Below are 22038 nucleotides of genomic sequence, written 5' to 3' on the forward strand. Positions count from 1 at the left end.
GGGGGGGGGGAGAGAAGTGCAGTTTTGGAGCGAGAGTGAAGGTTGAAACCTCCTTGTGGGAGAAGGCTGGGGTGAGAGAGGAGGAAGAGTGTCTGTTTGCTGAAGCCTCTGCTGGTCTGACTTCACTTCCCATTTGTTTTACTCTGTCTTTCTTTCTGGCCAATTTATTAGTCTCTGAATATGTCTACAAAGTCGGGTATTAGTTTCATTGCTGATAAAAAAATAAACTTGTAATTGCGTCTGAAGGGCTTAGATGTTCTGTGATGTGTTCCTGCGAGTGTGTTGATAGAAAGGAATGTGACCTCAGAGTTTTACATGACTTTTTATTGTTGCTTTAAAGTTTTTATTTTATCATTGCCAAAAGAAACAGGGAGGGATAAAAATCGTACTCTAAGTGATATAACGAACTGCTCCAGCTGTCAGCCATCTTTCTCTGTCAACCTGCTTCTTCTATTTGTAGGACCTGTTCGAGGTATTGACTTCCACAAACAGCAGCCTCTCTTTGTTTCTGGAGGTGATGATTACAAAATAAAGGTAAATTTCCCCCCGTTATCTCTCCTTCTGTAAAGGACATTGTCCAGACAAGGGAATGTGTAGGGGAAATGCTGACAAGTTGAGAGGGTGAGGGGAAAAATTAGTGTTAGGAGGTTAAGATTCTGCTGTTTCAGAAGCATTGGAAGTAATTATAGCAAATTGAAGTCTCTGTGTAGCTTGCGTTAGAATCATATTGTAGAATAAAAGAGAGAAGTTTGTAAATGAGCTAAAGTCTAGTACATTGTGAGAAAGCGCAGGAAGTCTAGGCAGGCTGTGGCACATACTTTTTGTTCTGTTTCTGTGTTGTATAGGTCTGGAATTACAAATTGCGCCGTTGTCTTTTCACTCTGCTTGGGCACTTGGATTACATTCGCACTACCTTCTTCCACCACGTAAGCCTCTCTGCTGCTTAACCCAGTGATATACGTCTGCTCTCTTTTTGTATGAAATGGGATCTTTCTTTTGCTTCCCTGGATGGGAATCTTTGCTAAAGAAATAGTATCTGACTTGCTAGTATGAAGATTCTCCCAACACGTTGCTCTTCTGTAGAGGTGTAAGAGGCATAAATTCTGCTTCCTATATCTTAAAAAAAAGAAAAAAATACTGGTCGTTCATGGAAACCATTGGAAAATACTGAGAAGGGGAGGGGGGCATGTCTGGGGTGGAGATTATTATTTCATTTACAAAACACTGTGTCTTTTAGGAATATCCCTGGATCTTGAGCGCTTCTGATGATCAGACAATTCGTGTTTGGAATTGGCAGTCCAGGACTTGTGTTTGGTAAAATCAATGGGTGCTTTACAAGTAACTGCAGGATTGGGGTGCAAATCATCTTAATTTGTTGTTTTCGAATGGGAGATGTTACTGACTTTTAAAAACTGGGCATAGTTGAAGGAATAGAACTGGCAAAGAAAATTGATCAATTGTGAATATATCTGTCAGTCTTTCCTTTTGCTCGTCTATTCTGATGCTACTAAACTATCTCTTACTTGTAAATTCACATATTGTTTGGGTAAAAAATTTCCCAGATTAAAATAATATGTTGATACTCACCTGTGAAGTTATTGCTATCAGTAAATAAGCCGTTGAATGCTCTCCACAAGAACGTATGTGTCAGGTGTTCAGTCACACTAACTCTTGAAGACTCACATTTCTCTTCAGAGTGTCACCTTATCATATATTCCTTATCGTCTCTCTTCCTCAGACTGAGTTTATTGCTGTTGGTACAAACTGAAATGTACATTAGTATTTGCTGTGTTTAAATGGTATTTTCTGTCCTTTTTGTTGTAGTGTGCTGACAGGACACAACCACTATGTGATGTGTGCCCAGTTTCACCCCTCTGAGGACCTGGTAGTGTCAGCCAGCTTGGATCAGACTGTGCGCGTTTGGGATATTTCTGGTGAGCTGCCCAGATCGAGGGGGTCTCCAGTAGCTCAGCCCACTTCAAAACTGCAGTTGCTGAAAGCCAAGTGAGGCAGGAACAAGTCAGTTCATATCTGAGAGCAGAAGAAGTAGCCTGTTAACTAGGAGCCTCAGGCAGCAAAGTACAGAATTCTCTACTGACAGGGAYTCGTTGCCCTCAGTTTCCGTGAAGTTTCGGTTGTTGGTTGGTAGGAACCCCTGGGGGTCATCTAGATCAGCCTTCTGCTTGAAGCAAGTCTTCAGCAATAGATCAAGTCAGCTGTAGCTTTGCACAGTGAAGAAAACCTCTAAAGATGGAGATTTTACAATGTAATATCCCAGTCTGATTTTTTTTTTTAAGCCGACGTGGGTGATGAGTATTGCTGTCAGAAGGCATATAGTGCTGTCTCTGAATCAGCTTTGCTGATGTGCTAGACTTGTAGGAGGAATTCTTGAGGTTTGTGGATCATCTTTATCCCCTTGAAAAACTCTGGAGGCAACAATAAGTCATTCGGGCCTTTATATGGATTGCAAAAAAGGCTTTTTCTTTTTTTCCTTTTTGGTAACCTAGTTGTGCATGGTAACAGGAAGACAGTGTTAGAAATTTCTCCAGCGTACAGTTTGCTTATCTGCTTCATAAAATGAAGCATGCTCTAAAGATCAGAGCAAGGAGATGCAAATCAAAATTCCAAAGTATTTTGCTAGTAACTTATTGTTAGCGGTTTCTTAGGTTATAGCTAGGCCACGAGGTGACTTAATGAGTGAAAGAGGATCCCTCAGTGAAAAAGTAAAATGGAGAAAATAGTAGGTGGAGGTAAGGGACTGCTTGGAGGCAGGCAGGCGGGGCAGTACTGATGGTGTTACAGTGTTGTGRGCTGTTCTAGAGATGGATTGTGGTCCTTTATCCCACCTGCCGCTCTCAGCACTGCAGTTTTGGTTGGGCATGCTGCACTGTTTGTGGTACGCACTCGGACATGGCCAGCTGTGTCAACAGTAGGGGCTGGGGACAGGATCTCTTGGTTATTTAAAACCTGTCCCCCTCTCTGTACTGCCAGCGTGGGGAGYCTAACAGCTCTTCTGCCAGTAAGCTTCACTGCTGCATTCTCCCACAGACTCTCTCTCTCTCAGCAGAGTTCCTGCTGCCAAATTGGTTTGGAGATGGTACAGAGCTTTTTTTTTTTTTTCCCCTCAGCTGATATGTGATGAGGGGTTTTAGCGATGTGCTGAATTATTGACTCAGCTGCYGCTCCAGTCAGACAGGACAGTACAAGAATACTGGTGTGTGAAAAAACTAGGGATAGATGAAAAATGGATTCAAAATAAAGACTTTCCCCCATCCTTCCACCCCTGAAATTTTTCCCCCAAATGACTTCTGTCCTTAGCGRGATTCTGTTTTGGTTCAAGGAGTCTCCTGGGAATGGTTATTTCCCCATTTTGTYTGATGTCTGTCATGTGTACATAATCCTAATCATAGACAGCATCATTTGATACTGAGATTTAATTCCAGTTCTGAGTGCTGCTGATGACTTGTAGCTTCTGCTGACATCAGTGGGAAGTTGTGTTTTCAGCAGGTTTTGGGATTATGAGCRCTGGTTCTTTGAATGTCCTCGGTTAAATGAGTTGAAAGGCCATATTCCAAAATCCTCTTCCCAAAGCTGTCAGCTTTGTTGTCAGCGAGAGATGGAGGAGTTGTAGTGGGTGAATTAAGCATGACCTGGAGCAGGCAGTCAAGACTGCCCTATTGTTTTGAACTCCCATGTGTTTTGTGTTCTGTGGACTGAAACTTTCTGTCTTCGGAGCTGCTGATAAAGCATCTTCAATGCAAARCAAATATGGTCCAGGTTAAAGAGTCCACTTCTTGCTAGTCTCCTGAGAGAGACTGTGTGAATGCAGTCAGAATGAGCATGTTTACATATTAAAATGCATGAAATTTGTGTTGTGTTATTCACCTGTGCTGTGGAATGAAGTCCTTGCTTATGATGATGATATTAACCTCCAACAACTACAAAATAATGTGTTTTTTCTATCTCTTTTTAACTGTTAACCCAGGAGGGGAGGGTGTTAGTGGTCATGATCAGAGAGTGCTTTTGTTTTGTACTGTAACATCACACACCAACTTCTGTTCAACTTCCTCTTAGTTGGCAAATGTTGATGTCTTCTGCTTGGCAGGAATCTTCCTTGTTCTGTCAGGACTTGGATTAGTCAATTGGGATGACCAGCTTAAGTGAGGATCACCCGAGGGTTTTGGCCTTTAATTCACTGTTATGCTGTTGAGGAGCCCTGGGGCTGGGAGGACCTGARCTGACAGAGCTCAGATAGTATTTTTAGACCTAGCCTGCCTCTCCCTGAGCGTCCTTAGCGGATGTACATTCATGGCTGGCAAAACCTTTGCACAACTTCAGCCTCCACTGCGCTTTCCTAATTGYCCACTGAATGCAGATGGATTAGAGRGATAGGAAGAAAYCTATGCTTAGCAATGAAACAGTCAGTACCCAAGAGCCCTTCTTAGTTTYGGTCCTGGGTAAGTTATAGACCCTTAAGYRTGAGGCCTGAATTGGGAAGAAGAGGAGAATAGAGCAAAAGAATTTGCAAGGGACTGTCTGTCGTTCAGCGTTGCCTCTAACGTGTCAACCACTGTATTCTCAAAATGGATCCCAGGAACGTCCTGATGCTTTGCAGTTCTCTTGCTTCTTCCCTCCTAAGCTCCAATTTGTCGGTTGCAGTTAGCGTGTGTCCCCTTTTCCCTGGTTATTTTAACACCTGCTCCTCTTAGTGCTCTTGTGCATGTTGAGCTGAGTCTCCTTTTTAGATTTATTTTTTTTAAACAGCTGTCCTCAGAATGCCTAATATCTACCATTTTGCTCCGAGTCCTTTCTCTTTCCCTGCTCCTTCCCCAGAGCCATGCAGGAAGCTGGTATGTTCTGTGAGTGTCCTGCCTTCCCTCTAGATCTGTGCAGTTATGCCAGAAATTTTCCACTTGTGTTCCAGTCCTGTTTCACTGGCTTGTCAAAGGCTCAAGTATTTTCTCTTCTAAAAGCCCTGTGTTTCTTCTTTCACCATCCCTTGATTACGTATGTTTTATTCCTCACTTTCTGGGTCAGTTTGTGTCAGCTTTATAGAAGCTTCCACTCAGCCGTTCAAGTTCTTCACTGTTACTTGGACCATCTGCATGTACCTCACCCAGCATGCAGAGCGTTCATGCTTTGTTTCAAGCTGCTGCTTAATGTGTTGATTTCATTAGACTGACTTTCTCGAAGAGGTAATTGAGACTAGACCCTCACCTTAAATCTCCCCAAAGCCGCTAATTCTTGAGGAGTTTGGGAATCAGAATTATAAGAAGAAAAAAATAATTTTATCCTCAGTATTATTTGTTTTCCTATTGCACCTCGCTCTTTGTGGCATCCATAACTGGTTCAGTTCTGGTTTTACTCTAGTCATTTTTTTCTTGATAAACATCATGATGGCTTCCTTGGGCCGCAGACCTTTAAATTGAAAAGTGTATTTTCTAAATTTTGTTTGAGAATGCTTTATCTACTAAGCTYACAGTCTCTTTTCCGTGTTTGTTGCTGGATGAGAGGCTCATTTCAATTCTCACTTTCCTGACTGTGTTCCTTCTGATTTGGAGTTTTCTTCAGAATCGGGAACAAGCTTTAGTTCCTATAGTTTTAGCCTCTTAAAATAGCTCCTGAAAATACCTTGTTTCCAGGCAGATTGTCCAAATTCATAATCAAGAGGTGAATGAGAGCACTCCTCAAACTGGCATAGATGAAAGCAGCCTAAAAGTTGCAAGCTCAGATTAGCAAATAAGGAGTGAGAGAGGGAGAAACCAGAATGTGCCAGTTGTCCTTCGCTGTGGCGCTGCTCTCTGCGTACCAGTGAGCTGAAGTGATCCTTTGTGTGGTGTACTGCGTTGCAGACTTTCCTTCTGACATGTCTAATCTGAGCTTGCACTTTTGGAGGAAGTGGAAGGGAGTCCTGGATGTTTCTCTCGCCCTCTTCCACTTTCAAGTTCTTCCTTTCCACCTGAAGGTGTGTGAAAACAGCACAGGAGAGCACTCAGCTTGTTGCTAAATTAAAAATACTGTCTTGATGATGTAATTTTTGCTTCCTCTGCCCCTGCTTCTCCTTCTTCTCTGTCCCTCAAGGCCTAAGGAAGAAGAACCTGTCCCCTGGAGCTGTGGAATCGGATGTCAGGGGAATAACCGGGGTGGATTTGTTTGGGACAACAGATGCAGTTGTGAAGCAYGTTCTTGAGGTACTGTGTTAATATATGCGTGCTGTACAGCCTTTTCAGCTTTGCTTAATGAAGTCCCTGTGATGACTTCAAATGATCCTCTAAAAGATCTGAAAAACAGTGGAGGAAAAAGGAGTTGATACCTGACTCAGCTTTATGGATTTACATGCTGTTGCAGAATATGGCATTTATTTTTAAGAAATTTAAGATCTGAAATCTGGAGATGTTTGCACTGTAACCTAACAGCTACTGTTTTCTCTGTACAACTAAAATCTCAGCTAAATAGCAGGCACTGTTGCCTTGTGGGGGGTTCCCTTTTCTCAGCATTCTGTAATAGCTCATTAAGGCTAGGAAGGCTTCAAGTGACCGTTTTCTTTTTGCTTCTAGGGCCATGATCGTGGAGTGAACTGGGCTGCCTTTCACCCCACCATGCCACTTATTGTATCAGGAGCTGATGATCGACAAGTGAAGATCTGGCGGATGAATGGTAAGAAGATTCTCCAAAGGGAGTTCACAGAAAGAAGGGGAGGCTAAGCAGGATAAGAGTTGAAATTTGTTTGAACATCTGTAGGCAGAACTTGAAGGTAACTTAAACTTCGCAAGCATGTCTGTACAAGTCAGTGGTAAATAATCCTGGGCAGCATTGCCTTTTGCAGTTTGAGGAGAGCTCAGTTCCCTAGCCAACACCTCAAGCTTATTTTGTTTTTCAACCACATCTGAGCAGAGGCTTGTAGGAACAGATAAGCTTGACTCTGAAGTTTTTTGAATGTACACCAATGCAATAAGAAAGGGAGCTATTCCAGAGCCAGGAGCCCTTCATTGGGAATGGGTGTACTAATGTCAGTTCAGGCTAGATAAACTATATAATATTCTTAGCACCTTTTTGGTAATCTGACTTTACGTGCTCATCAGATGAATTGTGCTACAGGTGAGAGAAATCATAAATGTAGATTGGAGGGAGTGATACAGTAACTAGCAGCCCAYAGAATCCACTTTCTAAGGTTGCTTGCTGCGCTTCTGCTATGGCACAACTTAAGCTGCTTAAGCATTAGTTTCCTCATTGTGTTTCACTTTTGTTAGAATCGAAGGCCTGGGAGGTCGACACTTGCCGTGGACATTACAACAATGTCTCGTGTGCTGTCTTTCACCCGCGGCAGGAACTGATCCTCAGCAATTCAGAAGACAAGAGCATCCGTGTGTGGGATATGTCTAAACGGTTAGTGCTTCTCAAGCATCTGACTCAACCTTATTATGGAAGTTTTCACACAAATGAAAGGCCTRCAAGTATTCTTAGAGCAGTTCTTAAAATATCAGTTCTAGAGTTTGAAAATTCGTGTGTAAGAAACCATGTTCTTCACATTCTCTGTCCCTTTGAGAGACACGTTATGGACAAGGCTTGCAGTTATCTGAAAGCAAATGGAAGAGGGCTGGCTTGTCTGGTGCTACTGCTGCTGAAAGYACTTTGAATGAGAATATATTATTTGACTTGTTTGGCTGAGTATCATTCTTCTGAAATGGATACAGAATGAACCAGACTAGAGATTTATATGTAAATTGAGTATTCATAGAACAATAGCTTTAGTTTTGAAATCAGTTACTAGATCTAGTGCTGTCCTTCACCTTAGGCATCAGGAATARCATTATAAATACAAATATGTCTGACACGAAAGGATTTCATAAATGGACCCTAGCTGGAGTACTGAAGGCAATTAATTTCGGTTCTCATTTTGACCTAAGTCAGTTTGCTCTGCTCTTATTTAGAGAGCTTAGTTAGTACTAAGCTAAGCTTACTCTGGGGTTGGAATCTCATCTGCTCAGGCTCTTGTTTATATAAGAGAAATTTCTGGGTTAGAGAAGCAAAGTAGTTTGCACATTTTAATGTTGGAAATAGTATTTGAAGTGTCCTGACTTTTGAACCAGCCTGACAGAGCACAAAACAGAGGCTTTCTCTAAATAAAACAAACCAGAAGTCTTTGAATTCAGCGTTTTGAACTCTCAGTGGACTCTCCCATAACGAATGCCAGAGATGTTCTGTACTGTTAAGCTCAGGAACTTCATTTTGTGAACTGGAGCTTACATCAAGGTTTCCATTTTGTTTATTTTCCTTAATCCCTCTCTTGCACATCTAGCACGGGTGTCCAGACATTTCGCCGTGATCATGATCGCTTTTGGGTATTGGCTGCTCATCCCAACCTCAACCTCTTTGCTGCAGGTAAAAAAGAGATCTACTCAATGTCTGGCAGGCTGCAGTTGAGAGAGTACATATTCCATGCAGAAACTCTATGCATCAAGGATTTGATTTTCATTAGCACACTTTGCAGAACACAGTGTTTTTCAGATGCTTGTATTAAATGTGTTGGACAGAAAAGATCCTTGTTTAACTTGCTGCAACATCTGAGAGCTGTGAATGGACACAGTTTCATTGCATCAGCTGCTGATCAAAGCTAGAGCAAGACAGTCTCTGCCTTAAGGCTAAAGCCTTAGAGCGTTAGCTCGTTAGGCATAGGACAGATCCAAGGGGAACTCCATGCTGGACTAGTTACAATTACCAAAATGCATGTCAGCAAGGCAAAGTGTTTCTAGTGGAACGCCAGATCTTAAATTTATTGGGAAACCTAAAGGGATGGGAACGTGGCCCTTAGTGAGGGAGGAAATAAAATCACTTCAGTCAGGCTGAAAAGTAGTAGATGTGGCTGACAGTCATTGGTTGCAGTCTGTGTTGGACCTTTCTTGGTTTGAGGGGCTAAGACATGTCATTTACATAATGAGAAAAACACAGAATTTAATTCTTAGGTCTGAATTCTCACATGTCTTTTTCTCAGGCCATGATGGTGGCATGATTGTGTTCAAACTGGAGCGTGAGCGGCCTGCTTATGCCGTACATGGGAACATGCTGTATTACGTGAAGGACCGTTTCCTCCGCCAGCTTGATTTCAACAGTTCAAAGGACGTTGCTGTCATGCAGCTGCGAAGGTAGGAAGAGATGAGTGCTCATGTTACAATAGTTGCTGGTATCCTGAATTGCTTGTTAGTTCCTCATTGATAAATAGATTATATTGTCATTTTCTGTTCAGTAACTTAGTTTCAACTGATTGTTCTGCTAGATGAACTACAAAGCTAAAAGAAGTTGATTTAGGTCAGTTGTTATCCATTTATGGTTAAAAATTTTTTTGTAACTAGCTTCAAATTTGAAGCAACTTCAAGCTGAAATACCAGCTCTCTCATTTAGAAAATGCCGGTGTTCTTAGTTCTTCCATGTATTTTTGAGTCAGGAAATTCATCAAAACAGAGCTTTTCTGGTAGTGTATTTCAAAAAATAAGGAGTTTTTATGAGAAGATGATTTGGGTAGAAGAAATCGTGGTTTGCTCTTTTATTAACTCTGTTCTCTTCATCGCCCCTCTTCAGTGGTTCCAAGTTCCCTGTGTTCAACATGTCATATAACCCAGCTGAGAACGCTGTCCTCCTCTGCACGGTAAGCCAGTTTTGCTGCAGAATGTGCTAAAGAACTTTCCAAGAGGCTGTGAATGCGAATTCTGTTCTCAAGATGCAATTTAAAACTAAGTCCCAAATGCTAAGAGGATGTGAGATACAAAGCTAGACTGAGGACCAATTTTATGGGTGACTTTTTGCTTGTGAACTGTTTTGTGCATTTATTTTTGATACCTGCCAGTTTGTTCCTTTTCCTCTCATGTTACAGGCTGAACATCATTTTTTTTTCTTACTATTTTAAATAATTTTCCGTCTCAAGTGGGTTTGTAATTGGGAGGAGTGGGGAAATCCTATCTCGTAATGTTTTTTTGTTTTGTTTCCTCACCCCCACAGAGAGCCAGCAACTTGGAGAACAGCACTTATGACCTATACACCATTCCCAAGGATGCAGACTCCCAGAACCCGGATGGTAGGCGTTTCTTATTTCACATTAATCCTTCTTAGTGTTTTGCCTCTTTATGGCTATCCCTTCCTCTGCTCTCGTACTGTGTGTTTGTGTGTGTGTTTTATGTATATGAAAGCTTCATTTCTCTAAGCCTCTCTTGTTGGACTCTTTCTCATGTTTCCCAATGCCCCCGCAGTACACATCATTTGGCAGGCTTCCTGCTTACTATATCACAAGCTTCACTGACTTGAAAAATTCATGTTCATCCCAAACTTTTACTGCTACAAATATATATTTTATAATTTTGTTATTAGGAACTTTCCATTTTCCGTTTCGACGCAGCAGGCAGCCTTCCTGGCTTGTCAACAGAGATGGATTTTAACCAGATATGTTTTGTTCTAAAAGGGTTTATACTCTGAAAAGTGGCTGTAAAAGTGACAGTGCCAGGGCACCAGTATTCATTCTTCCTCTCAGCAAATTCCAATCAGTTTTGTGCAATTTACAAGTCAAAATATGATTTAGAAAAAAAATTTTTCTTTCTCCTAACTGTGAATTCCACTTGGGATCTGAAACTCCAGCTGGTTCCTCCTGCCTCTGTCGTCATGGCAGTAAAGATTTTGAAATGAGTGGGAGTGATGAATGAGTTAGACTGGAATCTAGCGTACTACTTTGGAGATTTATTAGTTTCTGAGGGTCTAAAGAAGAAAAGATTTCTTTGTCAGTACAGTCAGCGGGTGTATTCTGGAGAGGGAAAGAGAAGAGCTTTTTAGTCACTTTATATATATTAAATATTACTGAATATATTTCAAGTATTTATTCTGATTGAGAGGTTCAAAGCTGACTTGTTTGGGGATGTTCAACTTATGATCCTATTAAAGAGGAGAGGGGTAATTCTTGCAGAGGAAGAGGCATCTATGCTTCGTGAAAACCAAGTATTCTTAATGTGTTTTCTGTTGAAAATTGAGACTCACCATTGTCTTTGTCTTGTGTTTATTTTTCTGGGGTGTTTTTAAGCAACTGTCTATTCTCAAGGACAATGTAAAATTCTACTAACTGATAAGTATCCTCCTTGTTCATTATTATTTATTATTATCCTCCTTATCCATCCTTCTGATGATTTCCCAGGTCTGTAAAGTAGGGATTTAACACGTGCCCTGGAGTTGTCATCCTCATATCCTTCAGCTTATTTACCTGCCCTAAAAGGGGAGCTAAGCTTCCTAATCACTCTTCTCTGATCTTTTGGGTAATATATTTCTGTCGCTTTCTCCCTGGTGTAGAATCAGTGTTAAAGATTTAAAGCCATTACATGTGGGGGAAGTCAGTAAAAACCCTGAATTGTGGAGATTCATAAAAACAGGTGAAGTTGCCTTCAGAAAGCCCCTAGCTGAGCTGGGAATAGAATTTAGACCAGTCTTTCATATGTTGGGCAGTAAATGAGACCTGATTGCCTTGCCCTTCAGCCCTAAGTTATTGTTTGTTAGGGTGTAGATCTGCCACAAATGACACTAGGCTTGGTGAAATGATACTCAATCTAGTGAGCGAGTGGCTTGCAGGTGTCCTAAGAAGGTCTCCCAAAACACTCATGTTTTCAGCAGCAGGAGTACTGGTGAGAAAAGGAACTGGAAACTGAAGAAGGAGAAATTGTGTTTTACCAAAACAGCAGCAGCGCTCTCACTTCGCTCGTCTGTCCCCTTCCTCTGCTGCAGCAGCCTTCCCCGCATCTGAAACACATCCGCAACACATCCTGCAGCACAGTTCTCTCTGCGCTTCTGACATGCGGAGCGTTGTGTTTATATTAGCGTTTTAAAACCGAGAAAACAGCTGCGTGCTGGGGAAAGTGCAGCCTTTCTCCTCCAGCTCGTTATGTCGGTTTGCAGGGGGGAGGGARAGGGGGCTTACATTGAAGCCGGGACCCTCGCTGCTCGCTTGGTTTGGCCAGCAAGGCTCTGCTCGTTAGCTTGACAGACTGTGCTGTCGCCCAGGATGGCCTGCCTCGGCGCCAAGCGGTGGCGTTGGCTGTGTAGACAGCCACTTGTCTTGTGCCTTGGCTGAAGAGAAGGGCTGGCGCTGGCCACACGGAGATCTGAAAGGACATTGGGGGAGGAAATGAGTCTTGCGAATAGCCTCAGGTTAAACATGAATTAGTAGGAAGCAGCTGATCCAACAACAAGATGGGATCAAACAAGACTGACTAATGTGTTGCCATAAGAGCCTGCCAGAGGTTTTATTCACTGCCTGCATTTTGCTCTCCCCAGCCCCTGAAGGGAAACGTTCCTCCGGGCTAACAGCTGTGTGGGTAGCTCGTAACCGCTTTGCAGTCCTGGATCGCATGCATTCGGTAAGGGGACAAGCTTAATAGGGTCATCTTTTAAACTGGGTMTATTGTCATCTGGAAGCATCTGAGTGGAAAGCGGGAAAACTGGGTTAACGGAATTACTGGTGATCTGAGTAGACTGGCAGAGCACTGTCAGTAGAGACTGGGGTGCAGATATAAAGAAACGTAATATGGTGAAAACCTAATGAATTTAAATATTGTTTAACTTCTTTTACTATAAATGTTACCTCTCAGTTGCTGGGGGCCTGCTACAGAAGGTGAGTTCAGAAATGAAAGCTGCCCAGAAAAGGACTGTGMAGCTAGCCAGGCCACTTTCATAGCRTGAAAGTGCTGAGTAAATGGTGAAAAAGCAGGTATAGGTTTTTATAAAGCTCTTTGTTCTCACTCGTGGAGTGCAGTAGGAGAAAGAGGAAAGGCAGTAATGGAAAGTTTTCCCCACTTGGATTTACTTGGTGGGAAGGAGAAGAAAAGTCTTAATCTCTGCCTTGTACAGGATACTGTACTCATCACAGTTTTTAACATTAGATTGCATCATTCAATATTTACTAAGCAAGAAAATTCAATTTTATTACATACCTGTTTTGTTATTCCTCTCTTCTTGGCTTCCCCTTCTCCCCCTTGCTGTTCTCCTGTCAATTTTCCCTACTTTTTTTTAATCTACATTGTGTTCTCTGTTTACCTTGTATATTCACTTGTAGAGAGGRCTTGCAAATTTTATCAGCCAGCTAATAATGACAGCAGTGGTGATGAAGGGAAAGTGTGCRCTGTGTGAAGGTGTACTAAGAAAAACAGATTTTTTTACTCTGACAAATTGACGTGGTTGAGTTTTCTGGCAGGATAAATTTCTGTTGATCTTGCTTTGTGAAAGGCTGCATCTTCCGTTTGTCTCTCTTGTTATTGGGGTTCAGCTATACAAAGTGTCTGAGCCTAAATGATCTTAAACGTCTTTGTAGATTCTACCTAACTTTCCTGTGGTGTTACTTTTCATCACATGGCAGATCCTAATCAAAAACCTGAAGAATGAGATCACCAAGAAGGTGCAGGTGCCGAACTGCGATGAGATTTTCTATGCTGGCACAGGGAACCTGCTGCTGAGAGATGCAGACTCCATCACCCTGTTTGACGTGCAGCAGAAGCGGTAGGTTTCAGCCTGCTGGGAGAAGTTTTAATATTGTAATCCTGCTGGYGTATGCCCTCTGGGGACAAGTAATAGCTATTAATGCACTCCAGAATTTAGCATCAGCTGCAGGCTGCATCAGACTGATCCAAACCACGGCTAACAACTGTTAAAAAAAGCACAGTGTAAACATAGCCAAGGTGCAATTTATGCTGCAGGCGTTGTGCCATTGATCACAGGGAGATGTGTGCCATACCCTTGTAAACTCTGTGATTACAGAATTGGGTATTATAAAAGGGAAAAGAAATCAATAAAACCACCCCAAACTCAATCAGGCTAAGCTCTCCYGGTGCCTTGTCCCTTAGGTTTTATATCTGTGCAAAATACTCTTAAACCACAATATGGTAGCAAGTTCTTAGTGATATAAGTGTTGCTAGCCACAAAGAAACAGGCAAGGAGCTGGTGGTTTTAGCTGTATTTGGGGCTTGAGAAGGAGTCTGGATTAGCTGCAAATAGGTACAGTATATGTGCTCACATGTCCCAGAGCTTGCCTCGTGAGTCTCATTTCCTTATTTGCATGCCTTTTGTCTTTATAGTATTGTTGGGATAGTTGTGAACAGATTTAACAAGATAAATGCTGCTTGGAAATTCCCTATTTCCCATGTTCTCTTAAATCTATCCTTAAAAAACAAAAGCACCTCAGAGACCTAGAATTTGAAGTCAGTTGTCACCTCAAGTATGTTTGTCATTGTGCAGATATGGAGAGAGGTTTGTTTTGCTAAACTGGACCACAGAGACAGTTCTGTCACACGATTTTATAGCTCTAGAATTGCATGGGGGGGGGGGTTGGAGCATCTGCAGACTGGGTTCAGGTAGTCATCATAGAGCTTGCTGTGGTGAGGAGGGATATTGTTCAGCTCTCTGATGTCAGTGCTGTCCTTTCCACAGAACTCTGGCCTCGGTGAAGATCTCCAAGGTGAAATACGTCATCTGGTCGGCTGACATGTCCCATGTAGCTTTGCTGGCTAAGCACGGTAAGCAGGGGAGGCCTGAGTGTTTCACCTGGGTCCTAGGCACTGCATCGGCCCCTTCCCCTTTGCGGAGCAGAATCCCTCCTTGTATGGCCTGCTAGAGTAACCATTCAGTGCCATGGCCACGAGTGAAAGTGCAGCTGAGGACTTTCAGTGTGAACCCTTTCAGTTTGTCTCTTCAGCAAAACCTTTCTGTGAGGTTGTAAAAAGGAGGATTTCTAAAACTCCTCAAAAGGGATCCAATAGTTTCCTTCATAAAATAAAGGCAGATGGTAACAATTCTGTTTGTGCTTGCTATCATCTCCTTAATGTCTGACTCTTTTTGAACAGATCTCTGTTGCTGGGACTATGGAGGAGATAAGCCGTAATTAAGAGGCAGATATTTAACAGTAGAGAGTTCCATATCCTTAAATCTTATGTTTTTCTTCTCCAGCCATCATGATCTGCAACAGAAAGCTGGAGTCACTGTGTAATATCCATGAAAATATCCGTGTCAAGAGTGGTGCCTGGGATGAGAGTGGTGTTTTCATCTATACCACCAGCAACCACATCAAATATGCTGTCACTACTGGGTGAGTCTGGGCATCACCCACGGAGTCCCTGAACTGGCAGGCCTTGCACAGACTACTATGTTTTTTTGGCAGACACCAAAGATGGTGCTGGTGTAACTGCACTTTTTCTTTTTTTTTTTTTTCCTTCAGTTTGGGCTTACTCAAAGATAACTAGAGCTAGATGATTGCACTGGCCTCATCTTTGGTTGCTTRCATTGTTACTGGTACTTCACTGCTGGGTGGCTGCACTGTTCTTCAGACTGGGATTGCTTTTGTAATCCAGGCTAAGATGATAGTGTTTGAGCCTCCTTTGAGATAGAGGATGTGGTCATACAGATGCATAGTGTTAGCATGCACGTCAAATGAATATGCTGTGTTTTGGTGTAGGGATCATGGCATCATCCGCACCTTGGATCTGCCTATTTATGTTACCCGTGTGAAGGGAAACAACGTGTACTGCCTGGACAGAGAATGCCGTCCCAGGGTCCTCACCATTGATCCCACAGAATTCAAGTTCAAACTGGCACTGATCAACAGAAAATATGATGAGGTGAGGAGGCAAGCGAAACACTGCACTTTTCCTTCACCGTGACATGGGGGTATAGGATAATCCTTCCCAAGTGGCATTGTCATCTTCAGGCCTGGGCCTTTCCTTTGCAGGTGCTGCACATGGTGAGGAATGCTAAGCTCGTGGGCCAGTCCATCATTGCCTACCTGCAAAAAAAGGGCTACCCTGAGGTGGCACTGCACTTTGTCAAGGATGAGAAGACCCGGTTCAGCCTGGCACTGGAATGCGGCAACATTGAGGTGAGGTRGCAGGTGGTGCTGTGGGAAAGCCAGGTTTTTTCGGGCAAATGTTACTTTATGTTGCAAGGGGGAGGAGCGTTAGGAAGAAAAAGCTCACCTTTCCTTTTCTGCATTTCGTTTCACAGAATCTGCATCTCCCTGGGAGAGTAGTTAAGAGTTACAGATATGCTTCCTAGAGCAGGGAATGATAGCAGCCCTATTAAGGTGCAGGCCCTCAGCTGAGGGCATGRTTTAATGCAGTGATCCTTGTAATCCTATCACAGGTATTATGAGCAGGAGCCTGCAGGGAAGACTGCCTTCTGCAAAGCCACTTACTGTTTTTGGTGGAGCAGAGAATAGAGCTCAAGTCTTGTGAGTGTGTTTAGCTGTTTTCAGGTCTGCCCTTGTAACCATGTCTCATTCCCTTGTTAGATTGCTCTGGAAGCAGCCAAGGCTCTGGATGACAAGAATTGCTGGGAGAAGCTGGGAGAAGTGGCATTGCTGCAGGGAAATCACCAAATTGTGGAGATGTGCTACCAACGCACCAAGAATTTTGATAGGCTCTCCTTCCTCTACCTCATCACTGGCAACCTGGAGAAGCTCCGGAAGATGATGAAGATAGGTGAGTCCCAGGATGGTGGCAAAGAAGAATGAGATAAAAGGAGTAGTGTCATGTCCAGAGGGAATGAGTGGCAACACAGTGGAGGCCAAAACCAGCAGAGYTATCATTACATCTATTTTTCTTTTGATTTAGCTGAGATCCGTAAAGATATGAGTGGCCACTACCAGAATGCCTTGTATCTAGGAGATGTGTCAGAGAGGGTGAGGATCCTGAAGAACTGTGGGCAAAGTGAGTAATATCAGACTAACCTGTGCTTCTGTGGGCTGGGGAGAAGCTGGAGAGGTTGTACGGATGAATGATAATTTCTGGAGAGAGATAATGTAATCCCTTACATGAAAAACAGAATCAGATAGGAGGAAAGTAATCTAAGAGCTCAAATACAATCCAGGAGACCTGAGACAAACTTTGACAATCTGAATATGCTCTGTCATTGCATGCACACATTCTAGTCCTAAATCCAGTGATACCCCTAAAGGTGTAATTATAAATCTTAGTATGATGCTAATCTTTCCTTTGTGGCAGTGTGGCCATGCAAGCCAGTATGAGAAGTTCTCTTGTTTTAGGCAGTGAAGGACACCCACTCATATTAGCTGTATCTCATTTCAGAGTCCCTGGCCTATCTCACAGCTGCAACTCATGGTCTGGATGAGGAAGCTGAAAGCCTGAAGGAAACATTTGATCCTGAAAAGGAAACAGTTAGTGAATTAACTAATGCYTCCTATTTCGTTATGAGAGCCCTAGAGTTTGGGAAGAGGATGGCAGTGGAATGTGGTGGTAGTAYGACTGGTGAGGCAGCTCCTTACCAGGAGGGAGGAACCATCTCCATTGCAGTCACTACTCATCATCAGGCTTGAGACTGTCTATGCTGCTTAGAGGGGGGTAGGTCAAAGAACAGGATTTTCCTTATATGGCCTTTAGCTGATTTCTGTTCTTTTCTGCTCAGATTCCAGACATTGATCCCAATGCAAAATTGCTGCAGCCTCCTGCCCCTATCATGCCTCTGGATACCAACTGGCCGTTGCTGACTGTCTCCAAGGGATTCTTCGAAGGAACAATTGCTAGCAAAGGTATTGCTCTGTACCTGCAAAGCTGCATTAAGGTGGGATATGCAGAACTGAATTTGTCCCTATGGCTCCTGAACTGTTGCTGTTAAACCTCAAATTTGTTGTGTGTTACTGGCAGAGGTTGGAATCCAGTTATATATTTACACCACCCTTAAAATCTCTCAAGAAATCTTTTGGCCTTTTAACAGAAGATGGTGTYTGACAATTGGAGGGGAGGGTGTTAGCCTAAGTTAATTCTTTGCTTAACATCTTATCTTCTCAGAGATGAGTAAATGAATARTTCTATCCTTTTTTTAAGGCAAAGGGGGTGCTTTGGCTGCAGATATTGATATTGACACTGTTGGCACTGAAGGCTGGGGTGAAGATGCAGAGTTGCAGCTGGATGAAGGTGGGTGTATCCAAGAGTTTCTTAGAGAAGTGAGAGAGGAGAGAGTGTATGTGCGTGCATGTGCTTGTGTGTAAGAGTTCTAACTAGTTCTTTTCCTCCATGCAGATGGTTTTGTGGATGCTGGAGAAGGCTTTGGAGAAGAAGGCCTAGGTAAAGGACAGGAAGAAGGAGGYGGATGGGAAGTTGAGGAAGATTTGGACCTTCCCCCTGAACTGGTAGGATGCTTTTGGGTGCAGGGTATGTTTGTGAGGCTTTTCAAGTATCCCCTCATTGCCACGAGGCAATGAAAGCTTGCAGGGAAAAAAATGTCTTCTGGGCTTTCCCAGAGAGTCTCTGCCACCACAGTTGAAGCCAGCTATGATTTCATCTGGGTGTCAAACACTTGAATGCTAATCACTGTCCTGTATGTTTCCCCAGGATGTACCTGCTGGACCAGCAGGAGGAGCTGAGGATGGTTTCTTTGTGCCACCCACCAAAGGCACCAGCCCTGCTCAGGTAATGGGACAACTCTTTTGTCGTCTTTCCAAGAAACTTTCTACTTCAGTTTTTCTTTTTTCAGGCTCAGTCCTTCTTGTTAACACTCAGCTGTGAGCACARCACAGCAACTTGTTATGGGGACTGAGGGGCGATGAGAGTAGGTAGGGTGAACGTGCATGTATGCAGTAGTTCTTGTAATGTGTTTCTCTTCCCTTTTTGTAGGTGTGGTGTAACAATTCTCAGCTTCCTGTTGATCACATCCTGGCAGGCTCCTTTGAAACAGCAATGAGAGTAAGTTACCCCAGGAATTCCTGGGGGGAAAAAGAGCTTGCCCTTGTTCCCATGTGTTCTTGTCTCTGATCCAGTCTGAAGCTTTKTTTTGTGTCCTTTTGTGAATCATTTCATGCATGGTTTTGTCCGTGTATGAAACAAGAGGTCAGAGCCTGAGTGTTGATGTCTGTGCAACCTCTATAGAGCCCTAGACATCTTTTACTCAGTAGATCAATGTGTCTCTTTCAGCTCCTTCATGACCAGGTAGGAGTCACAAACTTCGGTCCCTACAAGCAGCTGTTCCTGCAGACCTATGCCCGTGGCCGTACGACCTATCAAGCCCTGCCTTGTCTCCCTTCCATGTATGGATACCCGCATCGCAACTGGTAGGCAACTGGGCTGGCTCCTTTTCTGTGCCCTTTGCCTTGTGCCATTTTCCTCCCTGACACCTTGGAAGTTCAGTTGTAGCCAGAATTCTTCTCCCTCYCTTCTGAAGGGGAGCTTGTGTTAATGCAGAGACAGCTGGGCATTGTGGGAGGCAGAATTACAGAAGCACAGATGCTGTTGGTGCTAAGGTGGGAAGGACAGTGTGGCCCTAGGTCAAAGCGTTGCTGACAAGTTGCAGTTGAGCTGACAGTGTGTTCTGGATGCCCTCTGCAGTAGTTCTGTTCATCCCTCTCCAACCCCTCTCTGGTGCTCCCAGGAAGGAAGCTGGCTTGAAGAACGCCCTCCCTGCTGTTGGACTGAAACTCAATGACCTGATCCAGCGCCTGCAGCTGTGCTACCAGCTCACTACGGCTGGCAAGTTTGAGGAAGCCGTGGAGAAGTTCCGCTCCATCTTGCTCAGTGTGCCCTTGCTAGTGGTAGACAACAAGCAGGAGATTGCTGAGGTGAGAGGCAGATCTCTCTTTTTTTTTTTTTGACTGTGTTCTGCATCTCCCTGGGGCAGGAGGCTGAATGCCTGACTCCTTCTGTCTGCCTCTCTCCAAGGCCCAGCAGCTGATAGCCATTTGCCGGGAGTATATTGTAGGGCTCTCAATGGAGATAGAGCGGAAGAAGCTGCCCAAAGAGACCCTGGAGCAGCAGAAGCGCATTTGTGAGGTACAGAAGCTCTGTGATGGGAGTTGGGGAGGAAAATAGCCTTTTGGTTTAAAAAGGTGTTGGGAATCATGAGTTCTGCCGTTTCTACCAGAAAACTCTCTTATGTGGAGTTGTGCCTCGGTTTCCTGCCTTTAAAGCAGAGGTGGCTGTGATCACCTGGGAGGGTTTGGTGTGTTTCGTGCAGCATTTTCAGGGCATCCAGTTTCTCRCTTAGTTGGTAGTGATTGTATCTCTCCTTTCCCTCCTTCTCCCCAACGCAGATGGCTGCCTATTTCACCCACTCCAACCTGCAGCCTGTCCACATGATCTTGGTGCTGCGCACTGCTCTCAACCTCTTTTTCAAACTCAAAAACTTCAAGACAGCTGCTACCTTTGCTCGTCGGCTGCTGGAACTGGGTCCAAAGCCTGAGGTGGCGCAGCAGGTATGTCTGCAAGGTGCATGGCCAGGAATATCACCGAGTGCTCTGTGTGTGCTTTGGAATGAGACCTCCTTGGTTCAGAGAGGACTGACTATTGCTCCCTGCAGGGGTGGGCGGAAGCTTTTGTGATCAGAGCAGAGGTGCTTGTTAGTGGGAAGGGAGAGGTATTGAGAGGAAGCACCCTGATTTATGCTCGTTACCAGTTGAATCTATTTGGACTGCTTTGTAGCTCCCCCTCTGGTCAATGTGGTTGCTTTTTGCAGACCCGCAAGATCTTGTCTGCGTGTGAGAAGAATCCCACTGACACCTACCAGCTCAACTATGATATGCACAACCCCTTTGACATCTGTGCTGCCTCTTACCGGCCCATATATCGTGGCAAACCTGTGGAGAAGTGTCCACTCAGTGGAGCCTGCTACTGTCCTGAGTTCCAGGGGCAGATCTGCCGTGTCACCACAGTAAGGGAGCCTGAACATTTGTAATTGTGCACTCTTAGTCTCTGGCGCTTTCTCTGAGAATCCACTCTAACACCTTCCCCTTTGCTCTCCCTAAACTGACTTGGCCTGGACTTTGGGTCTAAAGTTGAATGTCTGAGGACTTGGCACATGAGGAGGAGCAGTTGGGAATTGTGAAATACAATGTAGTTTTAAATTCTACCTTCAGGGACTGACCTTGCAGTCCTGAGAACTGTATAAGCTGTGAAAACCATGTATGGGGTTGGATTGTTGAGCTGCTTTTAAACATTAATCATCTCCCTTTTATTCCGCAGGTGACAGAGATCGGCAAAGATGTCATTGGGCTGCGGATCAGCCCACTCCAGTTCCGCTAGGGCCCTGCCCCATCCTGGGGAGGTGAGAGGATCAGAGGGGAACGGTCCTGTTTCACAGCGGTGTTGAAACTTTTACCTCCCGTCATTCCAACTTCTAGGCAAATATCTCCACCATAGTTGTGCCCGTGCTGTTGTCTTACATACTCTTCCCCTCCCAGAAATGCTGTAGTGAGACTCTGCTGCTTTTGAGTAGTAGCAACTAGAGAGTCTGTTTCCAGATCCAGTTGATGTGACATTTCTATGTACTGTTGCCTCAAAGCTACAGTTTCTTCTCCAAAACCAAATTTTTCTAGAGGGCAAAGGGTGGCTTTTGCTGAGACCTGGGTACCATACAGTGCACACCATAGAAAATACTTGACAGGCAGTGACTGGCTCTCACTTCCTTTAGTGTTGGGACTCCTGGAAGAAGTGCTCAGCCTGCTGCAGCTGGAACAGCAGGAAGAGCTGACTCAGCTCTCAGTGGRGTGTGGTACTGTCTGGACCTGGGGCCAGCACAGGACCTGTCCCCGCTCRGAGACAGCTCTGCTCCCTTTGGAAATGGTGGGAGAGCAGCTTAGAATCTAACTGCTATTATTGACTTTTTTTGGTTCTACCAGCTTTTTTTCAATATTATCTGCTCACATGAATAAAATAAATTGACCATCTTGATCTCCCTCTTTGGTAGCCCAGTTGATCTTACTGAGATAGAATAGATGTTGGATTTCATTTCCCCTTTTCATAGTTTTTTCCATCCCTCCTGTGCTCTTAAGCTACTAGCTTTGGAGGGTTTTAAAGTTCCCAGAAAATGGAGGCTACATTGCTGAAATAATTTATTATGCTGACAGGGTGTGCTTCCACTAATTATTAGTGTATAATTGCTCTTGCCAGTGCTCAAATTATCGTTACTTGTAATGCTCCTGTCTTCACGTTTAGCTTGTGTAGTTTTACCGTTTGGAATTACTGTGCCCTTCCCCATGGTATTTAACAGACTGGATGATCTCCAAAGTCAGGTGCATTGTAGTTT

General features: G+C 43.8%; 2 protein-coding genes across 2 annotated transcripts in view; one reads left to right on the plus strand and one right to left on the minus strand.

Annotated features, from left to right (window-relative positions):
• NCSTN (nicastrin) overlaps positions 1-133 on the minus strand; it is a 14350-nt gene extending 14217 nt beyond the window's left edge. Inside the window, exon 1 of the mRNA XM_026073863.1 lies at positions 127-133. Within this exon, the coding sequence (XP_025929648.1) occupies positions 127-133 (7 nt within the window). The remainder of the gene's footprint in view (positions 1-126) is intronic.
• Positions 134-300: 167 nt separating this feature from the next.
• On the plus strand, positions 301-21683 carry COPA (coatomer protein complex subunit alpha). Its single transcript, XM_026073801.1, has 31 exons — positions 301-534; positions 846-926; positions 1238-1314; positions 1825-1934; positions 6082-6191; positions 6558-6657; positions 7251-7386; positions 8300-8382; positions 8993-9143; positions 9577-9643; positions 9994-10069; positions 12301-12383; positions 13379-13518; positions 14446-14531; positions 14962-15100; positions 15467-15629; positions 15740-15886; positions 16298-16487; positions 16620-16715; positions 17094-17182; positions 17431-17554; positions 17850-17939; positions 18045-18154; positions 18357-18434; positions 18639-18707; positions 18936-19072; positions 19390-19576; positions 19677-19787; positions 20048-20209; positions 20470-20664; positions 20976-21683. The coding sequence occupies exons 1-31, from the start codon at positions 316-318 to the stop codon at positions 21033-21035; spliced, it is 3666 nt and encodes a 1221-aa protein (XP_025929586.1). The 5' UTR covers positions 301-315; the 3' UTR covers positions 21036-21683.
• The last annotated feature ends 355 nt before the right edge of the window (positions 21684-22038 follow it).

The sequence above is a fragment of the Apteryx rowi genome, unplaced genomic scaffold, assembly GCF_003343035.1.
Source record: "Apteryx rowi isolate R43461 unplaced genomic scaffold, aptRow1 scaffold_379, whole genome shotgun sequence".
NCBI classification, from domain to species: domain Eukaryota; kingdom Metazoa; phylum Chordata; class Aves; order Apterygiformes; family Apterygidae; genus Apteryx; species Apteryx rowi.